Consider the following 22,842-nt stretch of genomic DNA (forward strand, 5'->3'; position numbering starts at 1 on the left):
AGTCAAACCAAAGTAACCAAGCTCACAGTCACACCAGTTAACCAAGGCTACAGTCAAACCAAAGTGACCAAGCTCACAGTCACACCAGTTAACCAAGGCTACAGTCAAACCAAAGTGACCAAGCTCACAGTCACACCAGTTAACCAAGGCTACAGTCAAACCAAAGTAACCAAGCTCACAGTCACACCAGTTAACCAAGGCTACAGTCAAACCAAAGTAACCAAGCTCACAGTCACACCAGTTAACCAAGGCTACAGTCAAACCAAAGTAACCAAGCTCACAGTCACACCAGTTAACCAAGGCTACAGTCAAACCAAAGTAACCAAGCTCACAGTCACACCAGTTAACCAAGGCTACAGTCAAACCAAAGTAACCAAGCTCACAGTCACACCAGTTAACCAAGGCTACAGTCAAACCAAAGTAACCAAGCTCACAGTCACACCAGTTAACCAAGGCTACAGTCAAACCAGTCAACCAGTTAACCAAGTCAAACCAAAGTAACCAACAGTCCCAGCAGTTAACCAAGGCTACAGTCAAACCAAAGTAACCAAGCTCACAGTCACACCAGTTAACCAAGGCTACAGTCAAACCAAAGTAACCAAGCTCACAGTCACACCAGTTAACCAAGGCTACAGTCAAACCAAAGTAACCAAGCTCACAGTCAAAGCAGTTAACCAAGGCTACAGTCAAACCAAAGTAACCAAGCTCACAGTCACACCAGTTAACCAAGGCTACAGTCAAACCAAAGTAACCAAGCTCACAGTCACAGCAGTTAACCAAGGCTACAGTCAAACCAAAGTAACCAAGCTCACAGTCACAGCAGTTAACCAAGGCTACAGTCAAACCAAAGTAACCAAGCTCAGTCACAGCAGTTAACCAAGGCTACAGTCAAACCAAAGTAACCTCGGTTACAGTCACAGCAGTTAACCAAGGCTACAGTCAAACCAAAGTAACCAAGCTCACAGTCACACCAGTTAACCAAGGCTACAGTCAAACCAAAGTAACCAAGCTCACAGTCACACCAGTTAACCAAGGCTACAGTCAAACCAAAGTAACCAAGCTCACAGTCACACCAGTTAACCAAGGCTACAGTCAAACCAAAGTAACCAAGCTCACAGTCCCAGCAGTTAACCAAGGCTACAGTCAAACCAAAGTAACCAAGCTCACAGTCACACCAAGGTAACCAAGGCTACAGTCAAACAGAAACAACTGTTGATTCTATTACAGTCACACAAAGTGAACCAGGGTAATCAATATTAATGATAATCAAAGATAATCAGGGTAATCAATGTTAGTACAGACATTCTGGAGGGTAGCTTACTCATTTCCAGCTGATCAGGTGATCATCTCTATGCATGATGATTTCAATCCTCTCTTCACTAATCCATTATCACAGTACAACATCTATCTTGAGGGAGATACAATAACACAATCATCTTTACTAATCCATTATCACAGTACAAATTCTATCTTGAGGGAGATACGATAACACAATCCTCTCCACTAATCCATTATCACAGTACAAATTCTATCTTGAGGGAGATACGATAACACAATCCTCTCCACTAATCCATTATCACAGTACAAATTCTATCTTGAGGGAGATACGATAACACAATCCTCTCCACTAATCCATTATCACAGTACAAATTCTATCTTGAGGGAGATACGATAACACAATCCTCTCTCCACTAATCCATTATCACAGTACAAAATCTATCTTGAGGGAGAGGCGATAACACAATCCTCTCTCCACTAATCCATTATCACAGTACAAAATCTATCTTGAGGGAGATACGATAACACAATCCTCTCTCCACTAATCCATTATCACAGTACAAAATCTATCTTGAGGGAGATACGATAACACAATCAAAAATATGCACACATACACACACAGCTCTTTCAACTCGAATCCTCTCATGCTGAGTAACTGAAGAGCGCAAATCATTAGACAACACCTCAGCTTTAATCATACTGTAGCTTTCCTCTCTATCACCAAATCCCACTGGCTCATATCACTAGAAACATTACATTTGATCAATTCCTGTCATTTGTAAGGAATCTGACTTCCTCTCTGTCTCATCAGAACCTCCCTCTCTCCTCGCTCTCACTAACTATCGAATCCATTCCCCCTATTTTGAATCCATTTTCTTTCCCTGTCTTCCCCCCTTATCTGTCTTTCTAATGATCTCCTTCCCCCCTTATCTGTCTTTCTCATTATCCCCTTCTCCAGCTCTCTCTCCTTCTCTCTATTCCCCTCGTGAACAATTAATAAAGTCTAAAAATGGCTGAGTGGGTCTCGGCCCAGACTTGCGTTAGTGAAACCCCATTTGATGATCATTTTCAACACTCCATTAGAGGTGATGATTAGGATTCCGAATTGCACTAATTAGGCTCGTTACCGAAGTGGAATGTCCACGGCGACCAACAGGACTCCAGAGCTCTAGGAAGAAGCCACATTTCTATGGAACTTCCTGAAGTTCCTAGAACAAACAGAAGAGACTCCCCATTTAAATGTTCAGTTGCCATACTCTATTGTAACCTTAGAATGAGGCCAATGGCTGAGTGCTGACAGTGTCTCCTGAGGGTGTCTCCTTGACAGCCTTCTTTTAGCCATGTCGTTTCTTACTGCCATTGCACTGACTTGTGTCACTTGTGTCGTCACCATTCTAGGTGTCTTTCATATACATAAAGCAATACAAGTGTAAGAAATGTGTAATAACAACATAATGTTCATTCATAGTCTTTCAAGGTGTGACTTGGGTCAAACTAATCACATTAAAGTGGGAAGAATGCAGAGGAGGCACTATAGGGGGGCCGGGCTCATTTTAATGGCTGGAATGGAATATATGGAACGGTATTGAACACATCAAACATGGAAACCATATGTTTGACTCTGCTACATTTACTCCATTCCAGCCGTTACAATGAGCCCGTCCTCCTATACCTCCTCCCACCAGCTACCACTGGAAGGATACCACTTAGAAGATTGTTTTAAAGTTTTCAAACTTCATATTTACCTCAGAAAGTCATCATGAGGTCAGAGGTCAATACTTAGAGACATAGGTTGTGTCTCAAATGGTACCGTATTCCCTATATAATGCACTACTTTTGACCAGGGACCATACAGCTCTGGTCAAAAGTAGAGCACTATAAAGGGAATAGGGTTTCATTTGGGATGCCGTCATGAGATCACACAGTACTGTTCCACTTCACAGAGAGGTGAACCACTGTGATCTCTATGAGTATGTTTACATGCACACTAATCATTTGATATTAAACTGATTATGGCAGCAGGATGTGTATGGCATTAGTCATGTAAACACGGTCAAGGTCAAAACAAGGTCAAAATCGAAGTAAGAATACGCCGATTAGAACACTTGGTATTCTGATCAATCTTTCGAATTATTACAACATTTCATTTGAAAAAGTTTAGTCGGCGTTCTAATGGTGTCTTTGATCTGCACATGTGCCAGCACCGTTAGCGCAAGCCTCCCTTTTATGAGTGAAGTGAGCTTGGAAAAACTGAAAGTATGCAGTTTATAAATAGTTTTCTTATACAAACTGTCAGAACACACAATCAAAATAGACTTCGCAAAAACAACACGGTCACTGTGGTAGAACGTTTAGTTTGATTGACGATTTTATGGCTTTATCAAAAGTCCCACCAGGAAGCTTGATTTCAGATGTGTCCATGTAAACAGGATTATTAGGGAATCGTTCTTCTCGCAAAGCATGAGCCAGAACTGAGCCAGACCTGTGCCAGACCTGAGCCAGACCTGTGCCAGACCTGAGCCAGACCTGAACCAGACCTGTGCCAGACCTGAGCCAGACCTGTGCCAGACCTGTGCCAGACCTGTGCCAGACCTGTGCCAGACCTGTGCCAGACCTGAGCCAGACCTGTGCCAGACCTGCGCCAGACCTGCGCTCGACCTGCGCCAGACCTGAGCCAGACCGCCAGACCTGAGCCAGACCTGCGCCAGACCTGCGCCAGACCTGTGCCAGACCTGTGCCAGACCTGCGCCAGCTTTAAACACTCATTTACTGTCCTCCTCTAATCCTCCGGCGAATCTTCCAACGGCTCAATTAGAGAGTTTCTTTAAAGAAAAGTTAATCAATGGATGGGACTTGCCTGCTCTCTTCTCATAACACACACACGTAAAGACACACACATATACACACACACACACAAACACACACACACACACATAGACACACACACATATAGACACACACACACACACACACACACACACACACACACACACACACACACACACACACACACACACACATATTAACACACACACACATATAGACACACACACCCACACATAAAAGTACAGACACACACACACATCTATATGAGAAAGCGTGTCAGTGCTTAGATGTAATTACCTGCCTGGTGTTGCTGAGGGCGGAAAATCTGCAAAACGGTCGTGACAGAAGAGCACGATGGGAAATATTACACAGCATTCTACTAGGAGTTTGGGTAAACAATTTAGGCAATTAACTATCTCCAATGTTAACCACTGAAGTTACATGTTAAGTTGGAGTCCTATTGTACACAGTATGTAGGCATATTGTACACAGTATGTAGGCCTATTGTACACAGCGTGTAGTCCTATTGTACACAGTGTGTAGGCCTATTGTACACAGTATGTATGCCTATTGTACACAGCGTGTAGGTATATTGTACGCAGTGTGTAGTACACAGCGTGTAGGCATATTGTACACCGTGTGTAGTCATATTGTACACAGTATGTAGGCATATTGTACACAGTATGTGTCACGCCCTGGTCAAAATATATTGTGTTTGTCTGTATTTATTTGGTCAGGCCGGGGTGTGACATGGGTTTATTGTGGTGTGGTATTTTTTTCTTGGGGGTGTCTAGCATAGTCTATGGCTGCCTGAGGCGGTTCTCAATCAGAGGCAGGTGATTATCGTTGTCTCTGATTGGGAACCATATTTAGGCAGCCATATTCTTTGAGTGTTTCGTAGGTGATTGTTCCTGTCTCTGTGTTTGTTGTCACCAGATAGGCTGTATAGGTTTTCACGTTCCATTTGTTGTTTTTGTATAGTTCGTTTTTTCATTCGTCATTTAACATGTCTCAAAAATACCACGCTGCATTTTTGTCCGCTTCTCCTTCACCAGACGAAAGCCGTTACAGAATCACCCACCACAACAGGACCAAGCGGCGTGGTAACAGGCAACAGCAACAGCAGGAGCAACAAAGAGAGGAATGGACATTGGAGGACGAATTGGACGGAGAAGGACCCTGGGCTCAGCCTGGAGAATATCGCCGCCCCAAACTGGAGGCGGTAAAAGCGGAGAGGCGCCGGTATGAGGAGGCAGCACGGCGATGCGGTTGGAAGCCCGAGAGTCAGCCCCAAAACTTTCTTTGGGGGGGGCTCAGGGAGAGTGTGGCAGAGTCAGGAGTCAGACCTGAGCCAACTCTCCCTGTTTATCGTGAGGAGCCAAGGTGGAGACCAGAACCAGAGCTGGTGTTGGAGGTGAGCGAAGCAGAGACTGTGAAGGAGTTAATGGGGAGATTGGAGGAGAGAGAAATGAGGGAGTTGCTGTGTTGGTGCTTTAAGTATGGAATTCGCCCGACGGAGCGTGTCAGGGATTTGATGGCACCTGGGTCAGCGCTCCATACTCGTCCTGAGGTGCGTGTTAGTCGGCTGGTGAAGATGGTGCCAGCCTCACGCACCAGGCCTCCTGTGCACTTCCCTAGCCTTGCACGTCCTGTGCCAGCACTGCTCTCAAGATCTCCAGTACGCCTTCACGGTCTAGCCCTTCCTGTGCCACCTCCACACACCAGCCCTCCGGTGGCAGCTCCCCGCACCAGGCTTCCTGTGCGTGTCCTCGGCCCAGTACCACCAGTGCCAGCACCACGCATCAGGCCGACAGTGCGCCTCACCTCTCAAGCGCTGCCGGAGCCTTCCTCCTCTCCTGCGCTGCCGGAGTCTCCCGCCTGTTTAGCGCAGCCAGAGCTGCCAGCCTGCATGGAGCAGCCAGAGCTGCCAGTCTGCATGGAGCAGCCAGAGCTGTCAGTCTGCATGGAGCAGCCAGAGCTGCCAGTCTGCATGGAGAAGCCAGAGCTGTCAGTCTGCATGGAGCAGCCAGAGCTGCCAGTCTGCAAGGAGCTGCCAGTCTGCAAGGAGCTGCCAGTCTGCAAGGAGCTGCCAGAGCTGCCAGTCTGCAAGAAGCCGCCAGAGCTGCCAGTCTGCATGGAGCAGCCAGAGCCGCCAGTCAGCATGGAGCAGCCAGAGCCGCCAGTCAGCATGGAGCAGCCAGAGCTGCCAGTCAGCATGGAGCTGCCAGAGCTGCCAGTCAGCATGGAGCAGCCAGAGCCGTCAGTCTGCCAGGATCCGCCAGTCAGCCAGACTCTTCCAGATCCGTCAGTCAGCCTGACTCTTCCAGATCCGTCAGTCAGCTTGACTCTTCCAGATCCGCCAGTCAGCCAGGATCTGCCAGAACCACCAGCCAGCCAGGATCTGCCGGATCCAACTACCTGCCTGAGCTTCCTCTCAGTGCTGAGCTTCCTCTCAGTGCTTAGCTTCCTCTCAGTGCTGGGCTTCCTCTCAGTGCTGAGCTTCCCATCAGTGCTGAGCTTCCCATCAGTGCTGAGCTTCCCCTCAGTCCCGAGCTTCCCCTCAGTCCCGAGCTTCCCCTCAGTCCCGAGCTGCCTCAGTCCCGAGCTGCCCCTCAGTCACGAGCTGCCCCTCAGTCCAGTGGGGTTCTGGGTGAGGACTACTAGGCCATGGTCGGCGGAAAGGGTGGACTATCCAAGGACGCGAGGAGGAGGGACTAAGACATTGATAGAGTGGGGTCCACGTCCCGCGCCGGAGCCGCCACCATGGACAGACGCCCACCCGGACCCTCCCCTATTGTATTGATGTGCGTCCGGGAGTCCGCACCTTAGGGGGGGGTTCTGTCACGCCCTGGTCGAAATATATTGTGTTTGTTTGTATTTATTTGGTCAGGCCGGGGTGTGACATGGGTTTATTTTGGTGTGTTTTTGTCTTGGGGGTGTCTAGCATAGTCTATGGCTGCCTAAGGCGGTTCTCAATCATAGGCAGGTGATTATCGTTGTCTCTGATTGGGAACCATATTTAGGCAGCCATATTCTTTGAGTGTTTCGTGGGTGATTGTTCCTGTCTCTGTGTTTGTTGTCACCAGATAGGCTGTATAGGTTTTCACGTTCCGTTTGTTGTTTTTATATAGTTCGTTTTTTCATTCATCATTAAACATGTCTCAAAAATACCACTCTGCATTTTGGTCCGCTTCTCCTTCACCAGACGAAACCCGTTACAGTATGTAGACAGATTGTACACAGCGTGTAGTCATATTGTACACAGTGTGTAGACCTATTGTACACCGTGTGTAGTCATATTGTACACAGTGTGTAGTCATATTGTACACAGCGTGTAAGCCTATTTGTAACGCTCGTCATCGTAAGGAATAGTGGACCAAAGCGCAGCGTGATAAGTGTTCATGATTTTATTCATCAAAGAAACACTCAAACAAAAGTAACAAAACGAAAAGCGAACAGTTCTGTCAGGTAACAGATACTAAACAGAAAATAACTACCCACAAAACCCATGTGGGAAAAAGCTACCTAAGTATGGTTCCCAATCAGAGGCAACGATAGACGGCTGTCCATGATTGAGAACCATACCCGGCCAAAACAAAGAATGAGCTCGCACTGGAGACACCGTGCGCTTCACCGCATAACACGGTGCCTGACCAGTACCACGCTGCTTCCAGTAAGCACGGGGAGTTGGCTCAGGTCTTTCACCTGACTCCGCCAAAAAAGCTTTTTGGGGCTGCCTCTCGTGCCTGCTGCGCTGCCTTGCCTCATATCGCCACCTCTCAGCTTTAGCTGCCTCCAGTTCTTCTTGTGGCCGGTGATATTCCCCAGCCTGTCTCCAGGGTCCCTGTCCGTCCAGTATGTCCTCCCATGTCCAGGAGTCCTGACGTCTCTGCTCCTCCCTACCACGCTGCTTGGTCCGCTTGTGGTGGGTAGTTCTGTAATGCTCGTCGTCGTAAGGAATAGTGGACCAAAGCGCAGCGTGATAAGTGTTCATGATTTTATTCATCAAAGAAACACTCAAACAAAAGTAACAAAACGAAAAGCGAACAGTTCTGTTAGGTAACAGAGACTAAACAGAAAATAACTATCCACAAAACCCATGTGGTAAAAAGCTAACTAAGTATGGTTCCCAATCAGAGACAACGATAGACAGCTGTACCTGATTGAGAACCATACCCGGCCAAAACAAAGAAATACAAAACATAGAAAAAGGACATAAAATGCCCACCCAAATCACACCCTGACCAAACCAAAATAGAGACATAAAAAGCTCTCTACGGTCAGGGCGTGACACTATTGTACACCGTGTGTTGGTCTATTGTACACAGTGTGTAGTCATATTGTACACAGTGTGTAGGCCTATTGTACACAGCGTGTAGGCCTATTGTACACAGTGTGTAGGCCTATTGTACAGGGTCTCCCATGTTTAAGCTAGGTCTGAATGTGAGTCAGTTTATTCCACAATGCAAAAGTGAGAAATGACTTGTACTGAAATAACATAACATATCCCAAAACTTGACTGGATGATGATCATGATGTCATTTGATAGTTGATATTTTCTTATGATGTACCAGCTAGACGTGCACTAGCACCCATGGAGAGGGCTCTATTCATGAGATGGCCTTTTCAATGTCCCTCGGGTCCAATTTTGTGTGCTCACACACACACATGCACGTGTGGTCATTTCAGATCCTGAGTCAGATCCTCAGTTGGCAGGTTTTGTCTCAAAATCAACAAACTGAAGTTTGAACTATTAGAGTCAACTGGAAGTCTTGACATGAAAACAACAATGTTTACCAATTATCTTCTGCAGCCCCAGGTGTAAACCAGTTTACATACAGTCTGAGGACACTTAGTAGAACCTGTAGGGGACACCTGTCCTGTCGCATATCGTTACAAGGTTGAGTCCATTATTTTCAATGAAGACCTCAGTACGGGCCAATCCAAACAATGTCAGCCAGTTGACAGTTCTTTCCTCTTCCTGTTCATCTGGGCCCACATCTCTGGTCAGACCAGGGCACCAGCCACCAGACCCAATTTGTCTGGTCAGGCTCCACTACTTCCATTTTCCCCCGTCCAGTTCGAACCCCTGTTAATGCCAGGTTCCTGGATGCTGCCGCTCAAGGACATTGGTGTATTCATTGGGGTGCTGTAGTGAAGCTCACTGCAGTACTGTATTGGTTATTAAGCCTCAATTCCATAGCGGGACCATTAAGATGTGGGATTGTGTGCATTCCAAATGGCACTCTATTCCCTTTATAGTGCAGTATCATGAAGGAACAGGGTGACGTTTGGGACATGGACGTAGTTACCTGCTGTCCCTCCGAAACAGCTTCAAATCTATCCTACCCTCCATATCTGCAGCAAGGTGTGACACTCAATCGTCCGGCCAGTTGTTTATGAAGTCTGGAATAAAGCGGTATGGAGGATTGTAGTCCGCGGCAACGCCATATGAGTTAGAGTAATTTATCAACTCACACAGCAGAAGTAGAGCAATGAAAAACAGCTTGTTCCTTCCAGGAAAAGGAGACATGCCGTGGCAGGCTACCTATATAAGCCTGTCTGGTTTTGACCGATTACAATAAGACAAAGTGGGAGCCACCACTGAAGAAGATTGTAAATCAGTTAAGATTGAGTGTTATTATTAGGGTGACTTGAAATGAGCAATGCTGAGACACACTAAATAATCATAAATACGCCAACAGTATAGGCCTAACCCTGTTAGTCTAGGCTACCCAAAGTGAGCGCCATCTCCTTGTCCGAATATGACATGGTATGACAATTCCATAAGGAGATGGCAAGAGAGCAGAAACATATCTGGGATCAGGCGACTTGAGCCCAGCCTAACTGTAGAGTTAATGCAGTAGAACAAGCAACATTAAACTGCACAAAGGTTGGTTATATCAACACCCTGGTCCGTGACTGCAAATGAGTTGCTTTTCGAGAGAAAGAGAGCCCTGCGTGTGCCTCTGCCTGGGGAAGCGAACCCACCTGCTGTAGGTGCCGCCGACCAATTAATTCATTTGGATAGATGCGACTGCTACTGTCAGAGCTTCACCGCGGGACTTGGCAGTCAGAGAGCGGAAATAAGAAATGTTCATTTTACTTCATGTGTTTGTCTGAATATATCACTATCACAACTGTTTTTGTGTAAGGATTAATGACTGTTGGTAAAATGTGTCATATTGGAACAAGGATATTTGTTAACTTGCTTACAAAGTAAACAATTCTCTAGGTTTAGAAATGTAACCTTAAATTATTGTTGTTTAGGAGCACTTGAGTGGGTGCGCGTCAGAAACTATTTATTCCATGCGTAACTCTGTGTTGTTGTTTGTGTCGCAATACTTTGCTTTATCTTGGCCAGGTCGCAGTTGTAAATGAGAACTTGTTCTCAACTAGCTTACCTGGTTAAATAACGGTGAAATACAACATGTAAAAAGGGGGAAATTCTAGTGAGGGTGATTCGCTGTCCGTGGTGCTGAAATTTGCAGCGCGAGTCGACCAATAGGTTAGCGCTATACCAACAAATGCCAACAAATTGAACAAGTCTTTTAACTAGGCTATAGCATAGACCACAGATATAGCATATAGCCCTTGGCACCATGAGCAACTAAACATAGGCTATTCCATTTGAAGAGAAAAATAACTTTTCAAAATATATCCTACCTAAATGAACTTGCTCTACTGTTACTTTGTGATTTGATTTCACTGGCTGGTTTGGAAGAAATATACAAATTATGACTAAAAGCCGTTTTCCTACCAATTGATTTAGCAATATCCATAAATCTAAATCTTAGAAGGAAAGTGCAACAAACGGGGAGGGACTGAACGAATAGCCTAACAGGATATAGGTTAAGGTCCCATTAAGCATCAAAGAGAAAGAGAACAAACTTACGCGTGCCGTCAAACCGTGTGGCTATGGTGTCCAGAAACGTGTTCTGTGGCGCAAGTAATCCTTTCATCACAGGCATTTTCCCTCCCTGTTGTCCAAGTCCCCATCAAAGTCACGGAAGAGAAGGTGTGAGCCGACCTAATATGTGTGAGGCGCGCACGTTAACAACGATCCGCCGGAGTCTTCCGCGATACATCCATGGAATCCGATTTCTATCGAGTGTAGAGTGTGTGTGAGAGAGATGAGCGCTCACTGGAACCGTGTGTGAATGTGGGTATGTGTGTGACAAGTGGATGTGACGCCTGCAGGTGCAATTCAGGTAACAGCTACTCCGCGACGCCCGCGAGAAAGCCAGACGCGGGAACGAGCTTTCTTTCAGCAGTTTCATTATTATGTCAATGGTTTCAATGATCATCATTTCTCACTGTGCAATGACAGAGGCGATCAATCAAACAGACTACAACACTATGTGTTCAAGCTAATTATTTAAACTGTCTGAAAGGGTGAATATGTTGCAGCCAACTAGAAAACGTACTATTTCTATCTCTTGTTTTTCTCTGGGCTACTTTATCGATCGTCAATGCAGTATGTTCGTTCTCGTCAGAAAAGTAATAAATAACGTTCAACTTTGAATAAAAGAAAGTAGCCTACAGCTTGAACATAACAGTGGTCTATAAAATGTATCCCAAATACATTAAGAATGCCGGTTCTCGATTGAAATATCTATACTCCTTAGAATGATAGACTATACGTTTAAGAGATAAATAAGAAGTATAATAATAGCCTAAGCCTGCAGGTTAGGGCAAGTTGAGTGGGCCTATGAGGTCACACGCCTTAGTGACAAGACTAGGGGAACACAAAACTTACCATAAATGCACAGGTGTACAAGAACAGTGTAGTCTTTTGTTCCAATCAGCTGACTCTGACATAGGGCCTAACTGAGAAAAAGGAGCGTCAGGAAAAGGGAGAACAGTAAGCTACACATTGAGCAAACACATGTAATAGATAGTCGAGTACCAGACTGTTTTGTTATTAGTGTCTGTCATCCGACTCTCTCTCGCCTCTCTGTCTCCCCCCTCCACCATCGTCTAGAACGAGACTCTGCCACCCCCTAATGGTGCAACGGATACATAGCAGTTGAAGAATGGCAACGTTGGGCATTTAGTAACCCATGAATTTTCATGGAAACACATGCTTGACACAAACAACACACACACACACACACACACACACACACACACACACACACACACACACATTGACAAATTAATAAAAAGCTGTCTGAAATCGTGGGGGCCCTCGCCTGTGGAGTGGCAGATTTAGACTATGGCTGTGCGTGTGTGTTCCTGTGTGCCTGTGCCTGAGCCTGTGTGTGTGTGTGTGTGTGTGTGTGTGTGTGTGTGTGTGTGTGTGTGTGTGTGTGTGTGTGTGTGTGTGTGTGTGTGTGTAGTAGTAGTAGTAGTAGTAGTGGAGAGACTGGCTCCCTGTGCCCTATAGTGTACTGTCGTGTCGTTGACTATAATTAAATGTGACGACTGTATATTATGAAATCAATACTCTATGTGTAATTTAATTACGCAATTAAACTAATCATGTAACTTTAATTAACTAGGAAGTCGGGGCACCAGGGAAAAAGGTTGTTTATAGAGTGTCAATTTCAGAATATAACTCTTCAGATATTTTCATATCTTATCAAAACAGTTGCTTATTAATTAATTTTACATTATCAGTCTCATTACTGAACGTCACAAACCCTTGGATATCTGCACAAATCCTAGCATAGAATCATGAATCAGCGATATACAAATTGTCTCAATTATTTATTTACTAACTTAATCAATCACAGAATTACATACACACACACATAGGTCATACATTGGTTACTATCTTGATAGGAAAGATATGATGGCTTGATAGACAAAGGAAATGGGTGGGGTAGTTCAAGAGTGGGAAACTCAGAGTGGATTCACTACATACATAGAAATTGCTAATATTTTGATCATGAACAACCGCTCATAGGTTGTTAGAATGGGTACTTCAGAGTACCATTCGGAAATGTTCTTAGATCGGAAGCGTTTACCAGACTAAAGTATTTAAACAGCTGCAGTCTGAATAATTGTTGTTTAGTTCATAGATTTCTTAGCCCTTTCAACGTGGAGACCTCGTCCTTGCATTTTTGACTCATGTAGAGTTTCCAACCATTTCAACATGTAGCTACCGCTTCATGTTTTCTCATCTTCTTAACCATTCGAGACACCCGGCTTACTGTGGGTCTCTTTGGCACAAAATGTACATTTTGTCAAGGGTGGATTTATACTCTGTGGAAGAAGCGGCGTTCCTTGAAGCCAATATAAATGTCTGTACTCAGGGGCGTGGCCACTGACTAGTTAAACTTTATATGAAAATCCATACTCTTGTCATGATGTTGGCCTGGGGGATAGGTTTATGACCGTCATAAATACCTCTTCCCCCCCTTTTCTTTTCTCTAACCTACTGAGGTTACATTTTTTTTAAACTTGGTTAACATAGAGATTCTGGAAACATCAGTATGTGGGGGGAAATTAACTATATTCTGGTAATCCGAACAATTGAACATATGCAGTAGTACTTAATGAATATGATGTCAGTTCGGTTGTCATCTGAGACATTCTCATCAATGATAAGATGACATAAACTCTACAGTGGAAAGTCTACACATCAGAGTTATCAGATTCACATGGAATTGTTGTTCAATTTAAATGTTTGAATATGAAATTATTTGTGATGGGATGAAATGTGGTTTTAGCTTCTAAAATGTGAGATTTGGATTTTCATAAGATAGGGCTGCTCAATCATTGGCGCTCCCCTGTGAAGGGACAAAGACTATAAACTTTTCAAACACAACCTCCTCTTCCTTCCTATATAAGCTCTTGACTACCATATAACTTTCTGTTCCGATGAGGTAGGATGACGATCCTATGTCAGAATGGTTCAGATAAGTCTACAGAACGAAGCCAACATCAGCATGAGCTTTGGTTGCGAATGGTATGAACTTTGAACTCTTATTCACAACAGAAGTGATACCTCCTAGCCCTTGAGTTAGCGACCGCAGCTGCAAACGCAGGTTAGGAAGGAACAGACAGAGTATCCCATCTACCACACAACGGCGTTCTACCACACAACGACGTTACTACAACTTATTCAAGTGACCACCAGATACATTCTTCAAAGGACTCGGTTTGGCTACACGGCCTTCCATCTACCACCAACCTACTGAAGCGCAGCTCAGGGTAAATATTTATTGCATTTTACTTTTCCAAATGGGCGGAAATTTAGAATGCATAAGATACTGTATTTACGATAACACAGCTTCTTCCCATTGTTCCTCAGTCTTCCCGCTCTTTCACTCAAACCTAGCCCCTTTTCCTTTGTGTAACAAGCTGTCATATCTGTTCTGCTCGCTAGGGACGTTTCCTATGAAGTAAAGAATTATCCCGGTATAATTAATTCTTTGTATATGTTATTCTGTGTGAATAGTTAGGTATTTAGTAAAGAAATAATTAAACCCAGTTTTGTATTGCTGATTCAACTTGTTAGCCAGGATTCTTGCAGATAACCAAGAATTTCCAACTTTCAGAATATGAGACTGAAGTAAGATGACGATTAATATTGACTGCTATTGATGTAAAATATTGCTAAATCTTTAAGAGTTTATTCGGAAGATAACAGCTCTATAAATATTATTTCGTGGTGCCCGACTCTCTAGTTAATTACATTTACCTGATTAGCTCAATCAGGTGATATTAATTACGGAGAATGTATTTTATAGAATAGCATGTCATAGCAATTAATCCGGCATAGCCAAAGACACAACACTCTCATTTAGAAGACTAACACCACATTTAATCTTTTCACAAATAGTTTCTTATGTAATCATATACGTTTCACAACATTTAGATGTAAACCCCATAATGGAGATGTGGACACAGCCAGAGACACAGTAATGTGTGTTTCCTGTCCTTCATGAGATCACCAAATTAAACACACTCGACATGACTGTCCCTTAAGTGTCCAGGGACCACTCCCACATTCTCAAAAATTATTCAAACTTTTGATGTCCAAGTGTCTCTCTGTGTTTCACAGTTTTACCTTCCAACCTCGAACACTACAGAGCATAGAGACAGCGTATTTTTACAACCACCATAAAACAGCCGACTTCCCGCTCTCCCCCTCTACGAGAGAGAGCACGCTGTAGAGCAGACCCTCTGTAACCTGATCCTTCAGATCATCACAGGACAGTTATGACAGTACTCTCAGTAAAGACACTAAACTAGCTCACTGATCCAATGCAGCCGTTTTTTTCTCAATATCAAATTATTTCCAGTTAATAATTAAATACTTTACTGTTTTCCGTTAAAATAGTCAAAAAGAAACAAAAATATATTCTTAGCAAAGGGCAATTTCTCAAGCAAGAATTTAGCTAAATCTGTCTGGGAGTGGGCTGAGTGGGGAGGGGAAAGTGGAAACTCGCTGTAATTGGCAGAGAGGTTTAGAACTCACTTTTTTGTTGGTTTGTTAACTCACTACTTACTGCATGGGGATGTCACCATGGAAGGCCTAAACATCTTTTCAAACAGCTCTTACACTGAAAGGGCATTATCATAATTTCCACAATTTTACAGTATTTATCCAACCTCATAGTGTGAAAATTTATATAAATCACGTTTTTGACTGCACTGGGCCTTTAATGGAGATTCTGTATCCATTATATCCATCAATGATGGATCTTGATCTTGATTCCAAGATGGTGTAGCAGTCGGACGTGTGTTTTTGTCTTGTCCCTTCCTGTCCTGTGTAAACATTGTTTTTTTCATATATATTTTAATATCACTTTCCATCTATGGACTGAATATACTCTCCTGCAACCCGCCTCACCCAATGTGGTACAGATCTGCTATTTTTATACTTAAGAACCTGGAACCCCCATCAAAAGCTAGCCAGGATGGGGACGCTAGAGAGCGTGCTATGGAGTAGACGTGCTTTGCTAGAGCTCCGCTCTATTTTGAAACAAATTAATATTTATCTTAACCTCTCACAACCTATAACTTCAAACATTGTCTTGCAATATGACAAAGGGAAAAGGCAACAAAAAAGGGGGCGCTAAACAAGATAATTTGAATGAGAGACAACGAACCAATTTCAACATCGCCGACCCACGAGGAGTTAGCTGAAGATGCTAGCTCCAAAGAGTTCCCCACAGATCCTACTCAATGTGACATACTGGCTGCCATAAACTCATAAACTCACAAGAAGGTGGACATAAGGTTGGCTGATATCTCAAAGAGTATTGGGACTTTGACTGAAACTGTGAAGGCAACTAAGGAAAGAGTGCATGAGGTTGAGCAGACGACAGTCGATCACGAGGCCAGGCTACAGGATATAGAGAAACAGTGCGCAACGTTAAAAAATTACAACAACACCCTGAAAGCCCGATTGGAAATGCTTGAGTCGCATTCAAGATTCCAGAACATCCGAATATTTGGGATCCAGGAGGACACTGAAAAAGGGAACCTACTGAATTCGTCCTGGAGCTGATACGGCATTGCTGGGGAGTGAACACTTCAAAACGGCCCTAATGATCGACCACGCACACCGATCACAGGCAACGAAGCCGGCCAAGGGCGCGCCACCTAGGCCATTCGGGAAGTCGGTTGGGTTGGAGCCCCCCTTGGGTTGTGCCGTGGTGGAGATCTTTGTGGGCTATACTCGGCCTTATCTCGGGATGGTAAGTTGGTGGTTGAAGATATCTCTCTAGTGGTGTGGGGGCTGTGCTTTGGCAAAGTGGGTGGGGTTATATCCTTCCTGTTTGGCCCTGTCCAGGGGTATCATCGGATGGGGCCACAGTGTCTCCTGACCCCTCCTGTCTCAGCCCCCAGTATTTATGCTGCAGTAGTTTATGTGTCGGGGGGCTAGGGTCAGTCTGTTATATCTGGAGTATTTCTCCTTTCTTATCCGATGTCCTGTGTGAATTTAAGTATGCTCTCTCTAATTCTCTTTCTCTCTTTCTCTCCCTCTCTCTGATGACCTGAGCCCTAGGACCATGCCTCAGAACTACCTGGCATGATGACTCCTTGCAGTCCCCAGTCCACCTGGCTGTGCTGCTGCTCCAGTTTCAACTGTTATGCTTGCGGCTATTGAACCCTGACCTGTTCACCGGACGTGCTATCTGTCCCAGACCTGCTGTTTTCAACTCTCTAGAGACAGCAGGAGCGTTAGAGATACTCTCAATGATCGGCTATGAAAAGCCAACTGACATTTACTCCTGAGGTGCTGACTTGTTGCACCCTCGACAACTACTGTGATTATTATTATTTGACCATGGTGGTCATTTATGAACATTTTAACATATTGGCCATGTTCTGTTATAATCTCCACCCAGCACAGCCAGAAGAGGACTGGCCACCCCTCATAGCCTGGTTTCTCACTAGGTTTCTTCCTAGGTGTTGGCCTTTCTAGGGAGTTTTTCCTAGCCACCGTGTTCTGCATTGCTTGCTTTTTGGGGTTTTAGGCTGGGTTTCTATACAGCACTTTGATATATCAGCTGATGTAAGAAGGGCTTTATAAATACATTTGATTTGATTCATTGCACAGCTGCACTATCCCCAGATCAGGGATCTCATCCTCAAGCTGGCTAGTCAAAAGTTCCCCCTTAACTTCAACGGCGCCAGGGTGTCTTTCTACCCAGATCTTACCTTGGAGGTGAGGAATCAAGGGAAAGAGTATGATGAGGTACGCAACAAATGCAAGGCGGCCAACATCCGATATGGATTCCTCTTCCCAGACCGGTTTAAGGTGACAGTCGAGGGACCAACACATACGTTTGACAACCCAAAAGAGGCCGATCTGTTCTTGTCAAGCAAGTTCCCTGGCTGAGGATACAGAACGGCTGTGTCAACCGGCCAAATGACCAAATACAGGCCAGGAATGTGTTTGAATTTCCTGCCTATATCTTTTCTATCAGAAGATCAGAAATTGGGACTTATATGATGGGTGAGATGTTGTGGCTTATATAGCATTATTTAGCCTATCATGTTTTAGCACCACTCACCCCCTAAGGTCAGAGTTAAGTGTTATTTAATATTAGTTTATATGCGGAGCATCTATAAATGACGAGTTAGTTCAACCTGTATGTCTCGACACCCTAAGGTTTGTGTGTTAGTCAAGGTGTAATGATTGTCATCGGGAGAAGGAGAAGAGGACCAAGGTGCAGCGTGGTAAGTATTCATAATGCGTTTAATAAATACAAACACTTGAACAAGAACAATAAACGAACAGTTCTGCAAGGTGCAATACACAAAACAGAAAACAACTACACACAAACACAGGTGGGAACAGGCTACCTAAGTATGGTTCTCAATCAGAGACAACGATAGACAGCTGCCTCTGATTGGGAACCATGCCAGGCCAAACACAGAAATACAAAATATAGAACAAAACATAGAATGCCCACCCCAACTCACGCCCTGACCAAACCAAAATAGAGACATAAAAAAGGAACTAAGGTCAGGACGTGACACAAGGAGTGCTTCGTTTGGGGAAGTCACTCAGTAAAGGGACGGGAGGGGAGATGGGGTCTGTGTTTTATGTTCACATTTATTAATACAGGTTGCATGACAAGTTCCCGCATGGCAGGACGATTTTCTTTTGGGCTTTTTCTGACAGCAACAATTTGCTCTAAAATAAGAAATGCCACATAGTGACCGAGCACAGAGTAGACCAGGTGGAATAAAGATAGTCAGCTGGAACTGTAGATAGTCAGCTGACGCACCCAACAGATAGGGATTATTCTTTCTTTTCATCAGTTCATAAATCATGTTCCAGAATTGACTATTTTTTGTTGGACTCGCAACTCATTTCAGCAGCTGGGTCGGTGACCTATCACCCTATTCTAATTACGGACCACTCTCCTCAGTCCATGGTGCTGAATCTCGACAATATGTCGACAGGTTGGCGACCTTGGGCTTAGACGCATACCTATTGAAAGATGAGGCTTTTTGCCAGTATTTGAAGGAGCAGATTGCCTTTTTCCTCGGAGCTAACAACACGGGGATGATGATTCACCCTTTGGGAATCTCTAAAGGCTGTGATTAGAGGTTTCTTATACATCAGAGAGGAGGAAACGCGCCAATACTAGGCTGAGAGATATTGAAAGACAGTTATGGGAACAGGAGAACGTTTTTAGGATGAATTCCTCGAATACAGTCCTTGAGAAGATCACAAAGTTCTAATATGAATACAATACCATCCTTTCGAAACGGGGGGGCTCTTTACTTGCTAGAACACAACAAAGTTATTTTGAACTGGGTGACAAACCACATAAATTATTAGCAAGACAGCTAAGGTGTGTACAGGCATCTAGAGCTATTCACAAAATACAAGACAAGAAGGGTAAAATAGTAACAGATCCGCAGGATATTAATAAATGCTTTGCGCAGTTTTACTCAGAGCTATACCAATCAAAATGCGATGCTACTGATCCACAAACTATGGAACGCTTTCTCGCTGAATGTGAACTTCCTAAACTAGACAGGGGGGCAGCTGCTGCACTCGATGCTGTAACGACGTTCTTCGTTTGTTGAAAGAGAGTCGGACCGAAATGCAGCGTGTTGGTTACTCATGTTTATTAGTGAAACAAATAACGAAACTATACATGAAATAACTAATAAATACAAAACAACAAAACAGAACGTGAAACCTATTACAGCCTGACTGGTGAACACTAACACAGAGACAGGAACAATCACCCACGAAATACAAAGCGAAACCCAGGCTACCTAAATACGGTTCCCAATCAGAGACAACGAGAATCACCTGACTCTGATTGAGAACCGCCTCAGGCAGCCAAACCTATGTAACACACACCCCTAATCAGCTACAATCCCAATAACTAAAAAACCCCACTAAGAATACAACAAACAATAAACCCATGTCACACCCTGGCCTGACCAACTAATTAACTAAAACACAAAATACTAAGACCAAGGCGTGACAGATGCTGGGATAACTTTAGGGGAAATGAACACAGCTATAGCACAATTTCCAAACAGCCAGGCACCTGGGCCTGATGGATATGTAATAGAATTCAAGAATAAGTACTGCGCCAGTCTAGCTCCACTTATGTTGCGAATGTTTAAACAATCCAAAGAAAATGCCAAACTCCCACAAACACTGTATGAGGCAACAATAGCACTGATCTTACAAAAAGATGGAGATTCCATGGAGATGTCGTCTTATCGCCCCGTGTCGTTACTCCCCATAGAAAACAAGGTGTTGACAAAGATATTGGCAAACCGACTGAAAAAATATATTTTTGACATCATACACCCTGACCAGACAGGTTTTTATCCCGGGCCGACATATATACTACAATTTGAGACGCCATTTCAACGTAATGTATCACGATCATAAAGTTGAGGCAGTGGTAATAGCTCTTGATGCAGAGAAGGCATTTGATCAGATTGAGTGGAGGTATATGATGTCGGTTCTGGAGCATTTCTGGTTTGGAAAGGATTTTATTAATTGGATAAGAATTATTTATGCACACCCAATGGCATCCGTGGTAACCAATCAAGAAATGTCACAGTCATTCCGCTTGTTCAAGGGGTGCCGACAGGGGTGCCCTATTTCGCCTGCTCTCTTCGCTATGGCCATGGAACCCCTTGCTACTCGCATTCGGGCATGTGCCGATAAAGCTTCTGTTAAAATAAAAGACACGCAGCACAAAATGTCCCTATATGGAGACAATGTTCTTGTGTTTTTGTCCAGCCTAAAACTTCTATTCCACCCTTACTTAACTTGATAAATACATTCGGCTCCTTCTCTGGCTACAAGATAAACTGGCAAAAAAAGCGAATTGATGCCAATATCATGGCCTGTGGATATGCAATTTCTGCAATCTACCCCCATTTAGAACAGTGATGGACAAGTTCACAAGCATTGGCATTGTAGTGACAAGAGACCTTGATCAGCTATCGAAAGCGAATTGGGACATGAAAATGTATCAGCTTAAACAAAATATAGATTTTTGTGTATAAACGCTATTAAAAAGGTTGTCCTACCCAGGTTTCTTTACCCCTTCCAATGTCTACCCAATTTCATACCACAAAGCTATTTTAAGAAACTGGATTCAATAGTAATTCAATTTTTATGGGATAACAAGGCAGCCAGAATTTCAAAGTAGCATTTATGCAAGTACAAGATAGAGGGGGGCTTCGGCCTTCCTCGCTTTAAACTGTATTATTGGGCTGCTAATCTGAACATTGTGTCTTTCTGGAGGGAAAGTTTACCTGACATGCGACAGAATGATATGCCTGCATGGCTTTTGATTGAGCCTCCTGTCAACGTTCCTCACTCCCTGCACTTGTTAATAGTCCATCATATGTGAAAAAAAGTCACTTATGACTCGAACACAGTCATTTGTCATACTCTTAGGATCTGGAGACAGATTAGATATTTTCTTAACATACCCACTGTTTACATAGACAGCCCGATTTGCCTGAATCATGCTTTCCACCCCGCATTGGATGATGTGGTGTTTTCACAGTGGAGGGAGAAGGGGCTCACAACAATTGGTAATCTATACATAGATGGTCAGTTAGCTTCATTTCAACAATTACAGGGAAAGTTCAACATGCCAACAACATATTTGTTCAGATACCTCCACATCAGGAATTTCTTAAGGACACATGTCCCACAGTATGACATTAAGCCAAATAATCCTATTAGATAGCCTGATCCTTGTCAAAACCCATTCAAAAGGGTCGGTCTCTAGACTGTATGATGTGCTACAGGCCCACATAGAGGTATCCACAGACACTATTAAAAGGGCTTGGGAACAAGAACTTGGGTCAGAAATCTCAGATGAGGACTGGGTAGAAGCTCTCAGGAATATAAACCACAGTTCAGTGAATGCCAGACAAAACCTTATACAGTTTAAGGTGATACACAGGTCACTTTACTCAAAAGTGGAACTGAATAAAATATTCCCGGACACCTCACCACTGTGTGAGAGGTGCAAGCAGGATGAGGGGACGTTGACCCACTTATTTTGGACATGCTCTAAGTTACATGCTTACTGGGCTCTCATTTTTGATGACTTATCTAAAGCCTTCGATAGAGTTCTAGCCCCAGACCCATTGATCACTCTGTTTGGTACAGTTGATGGGAATAACCAGGAGGGGAGGGCTGTCTCTCTTTGTAGTCTATTAGCCAAAAGCCTCATATTGCAATTTTGGAAATTGGAGACTGTACCGACCTTTGAAATGTGGTTACGGGATTTAGGGAATGTAATACATATGGAAAAGTTTTTTTGTTTTACAAAATATGGCAGCCGATACTGGATAAATGGTCTAGTCCCGCATCATAACTGGGTTGACGATGTGCTGCTACTCTGTGCTGTACTCCACTCAATATTTATTTTTGGCTTAACTACACTGCTTGTAATGACTATATGCTGTCTTCTTATACATGTACCACCTAATAGGATTTATTTTTTATTTTGTGTATGTCTGAGTTAAGTTTTGTGTTGTTCTCTAAATTGGCCATCCCGTTCAATAGTACAATGAATGTCAATGTTTGTATTGCTGTCTTTTTAAATGTATTTTTGTATTGGAAAATAATAAACATATTATATATATTTTTTAAATAGCTAGCCAGCTAAATGGCTACTAGCTAGCTGCGGCCCGCTAGCTGTCTAGAGCACATCGGACTGTTAGCTTAAAATTCTTTGGCCACTATACCTAGTTTGCCAATTGGCCTGGTTAACCACACGGAGCCCTGCTTATCCATCTTCTGAACCGGAATCGCAA

At 43.8% G+C, this 22,842-nt stretch overlaps 1 protein-coding gene across 1 annotated transcript in view; it reads right to left on the reverse strand.

Moving 5' to 3' along the window:
• LOC135553279 (potassium voltage-gated channel subfamily H member 8-like) overlaps nt 1–11,075 on the reverse strand; it is a 107,342-nt gene extending 96,267 nt beyond the window's left edge. Inside the window, exon 1 of the mRNA XM_064985449.1 lies at nt 11,000–11,075. Within this exon, the coding sequence (XP_064841521.1) occupies nt 11,000–11,075 (76 nt within the window). The remainder of the gene's footprint in view (nt 1–10,999) is intronic.
• Nucleotides 11,076–22,842: the final 11,767 nt, after the last annotated feature.

The sequence above is a fragment of the Oncorhynchus masou genome, chromosome 13 (genome assembly GCF_036934945.1).
Source record: "Oncorhynchus masou masou isolate Uvic2021 chromosome 13, UVic_Omas_1.1, whole genome shotgun sequence".
NCBI lineage: Eukaryota > Metazoa > Chordata > Actinopteri > Salmoniformes > Salmonidae > Oncorhynchus > Oncorhynchus masou.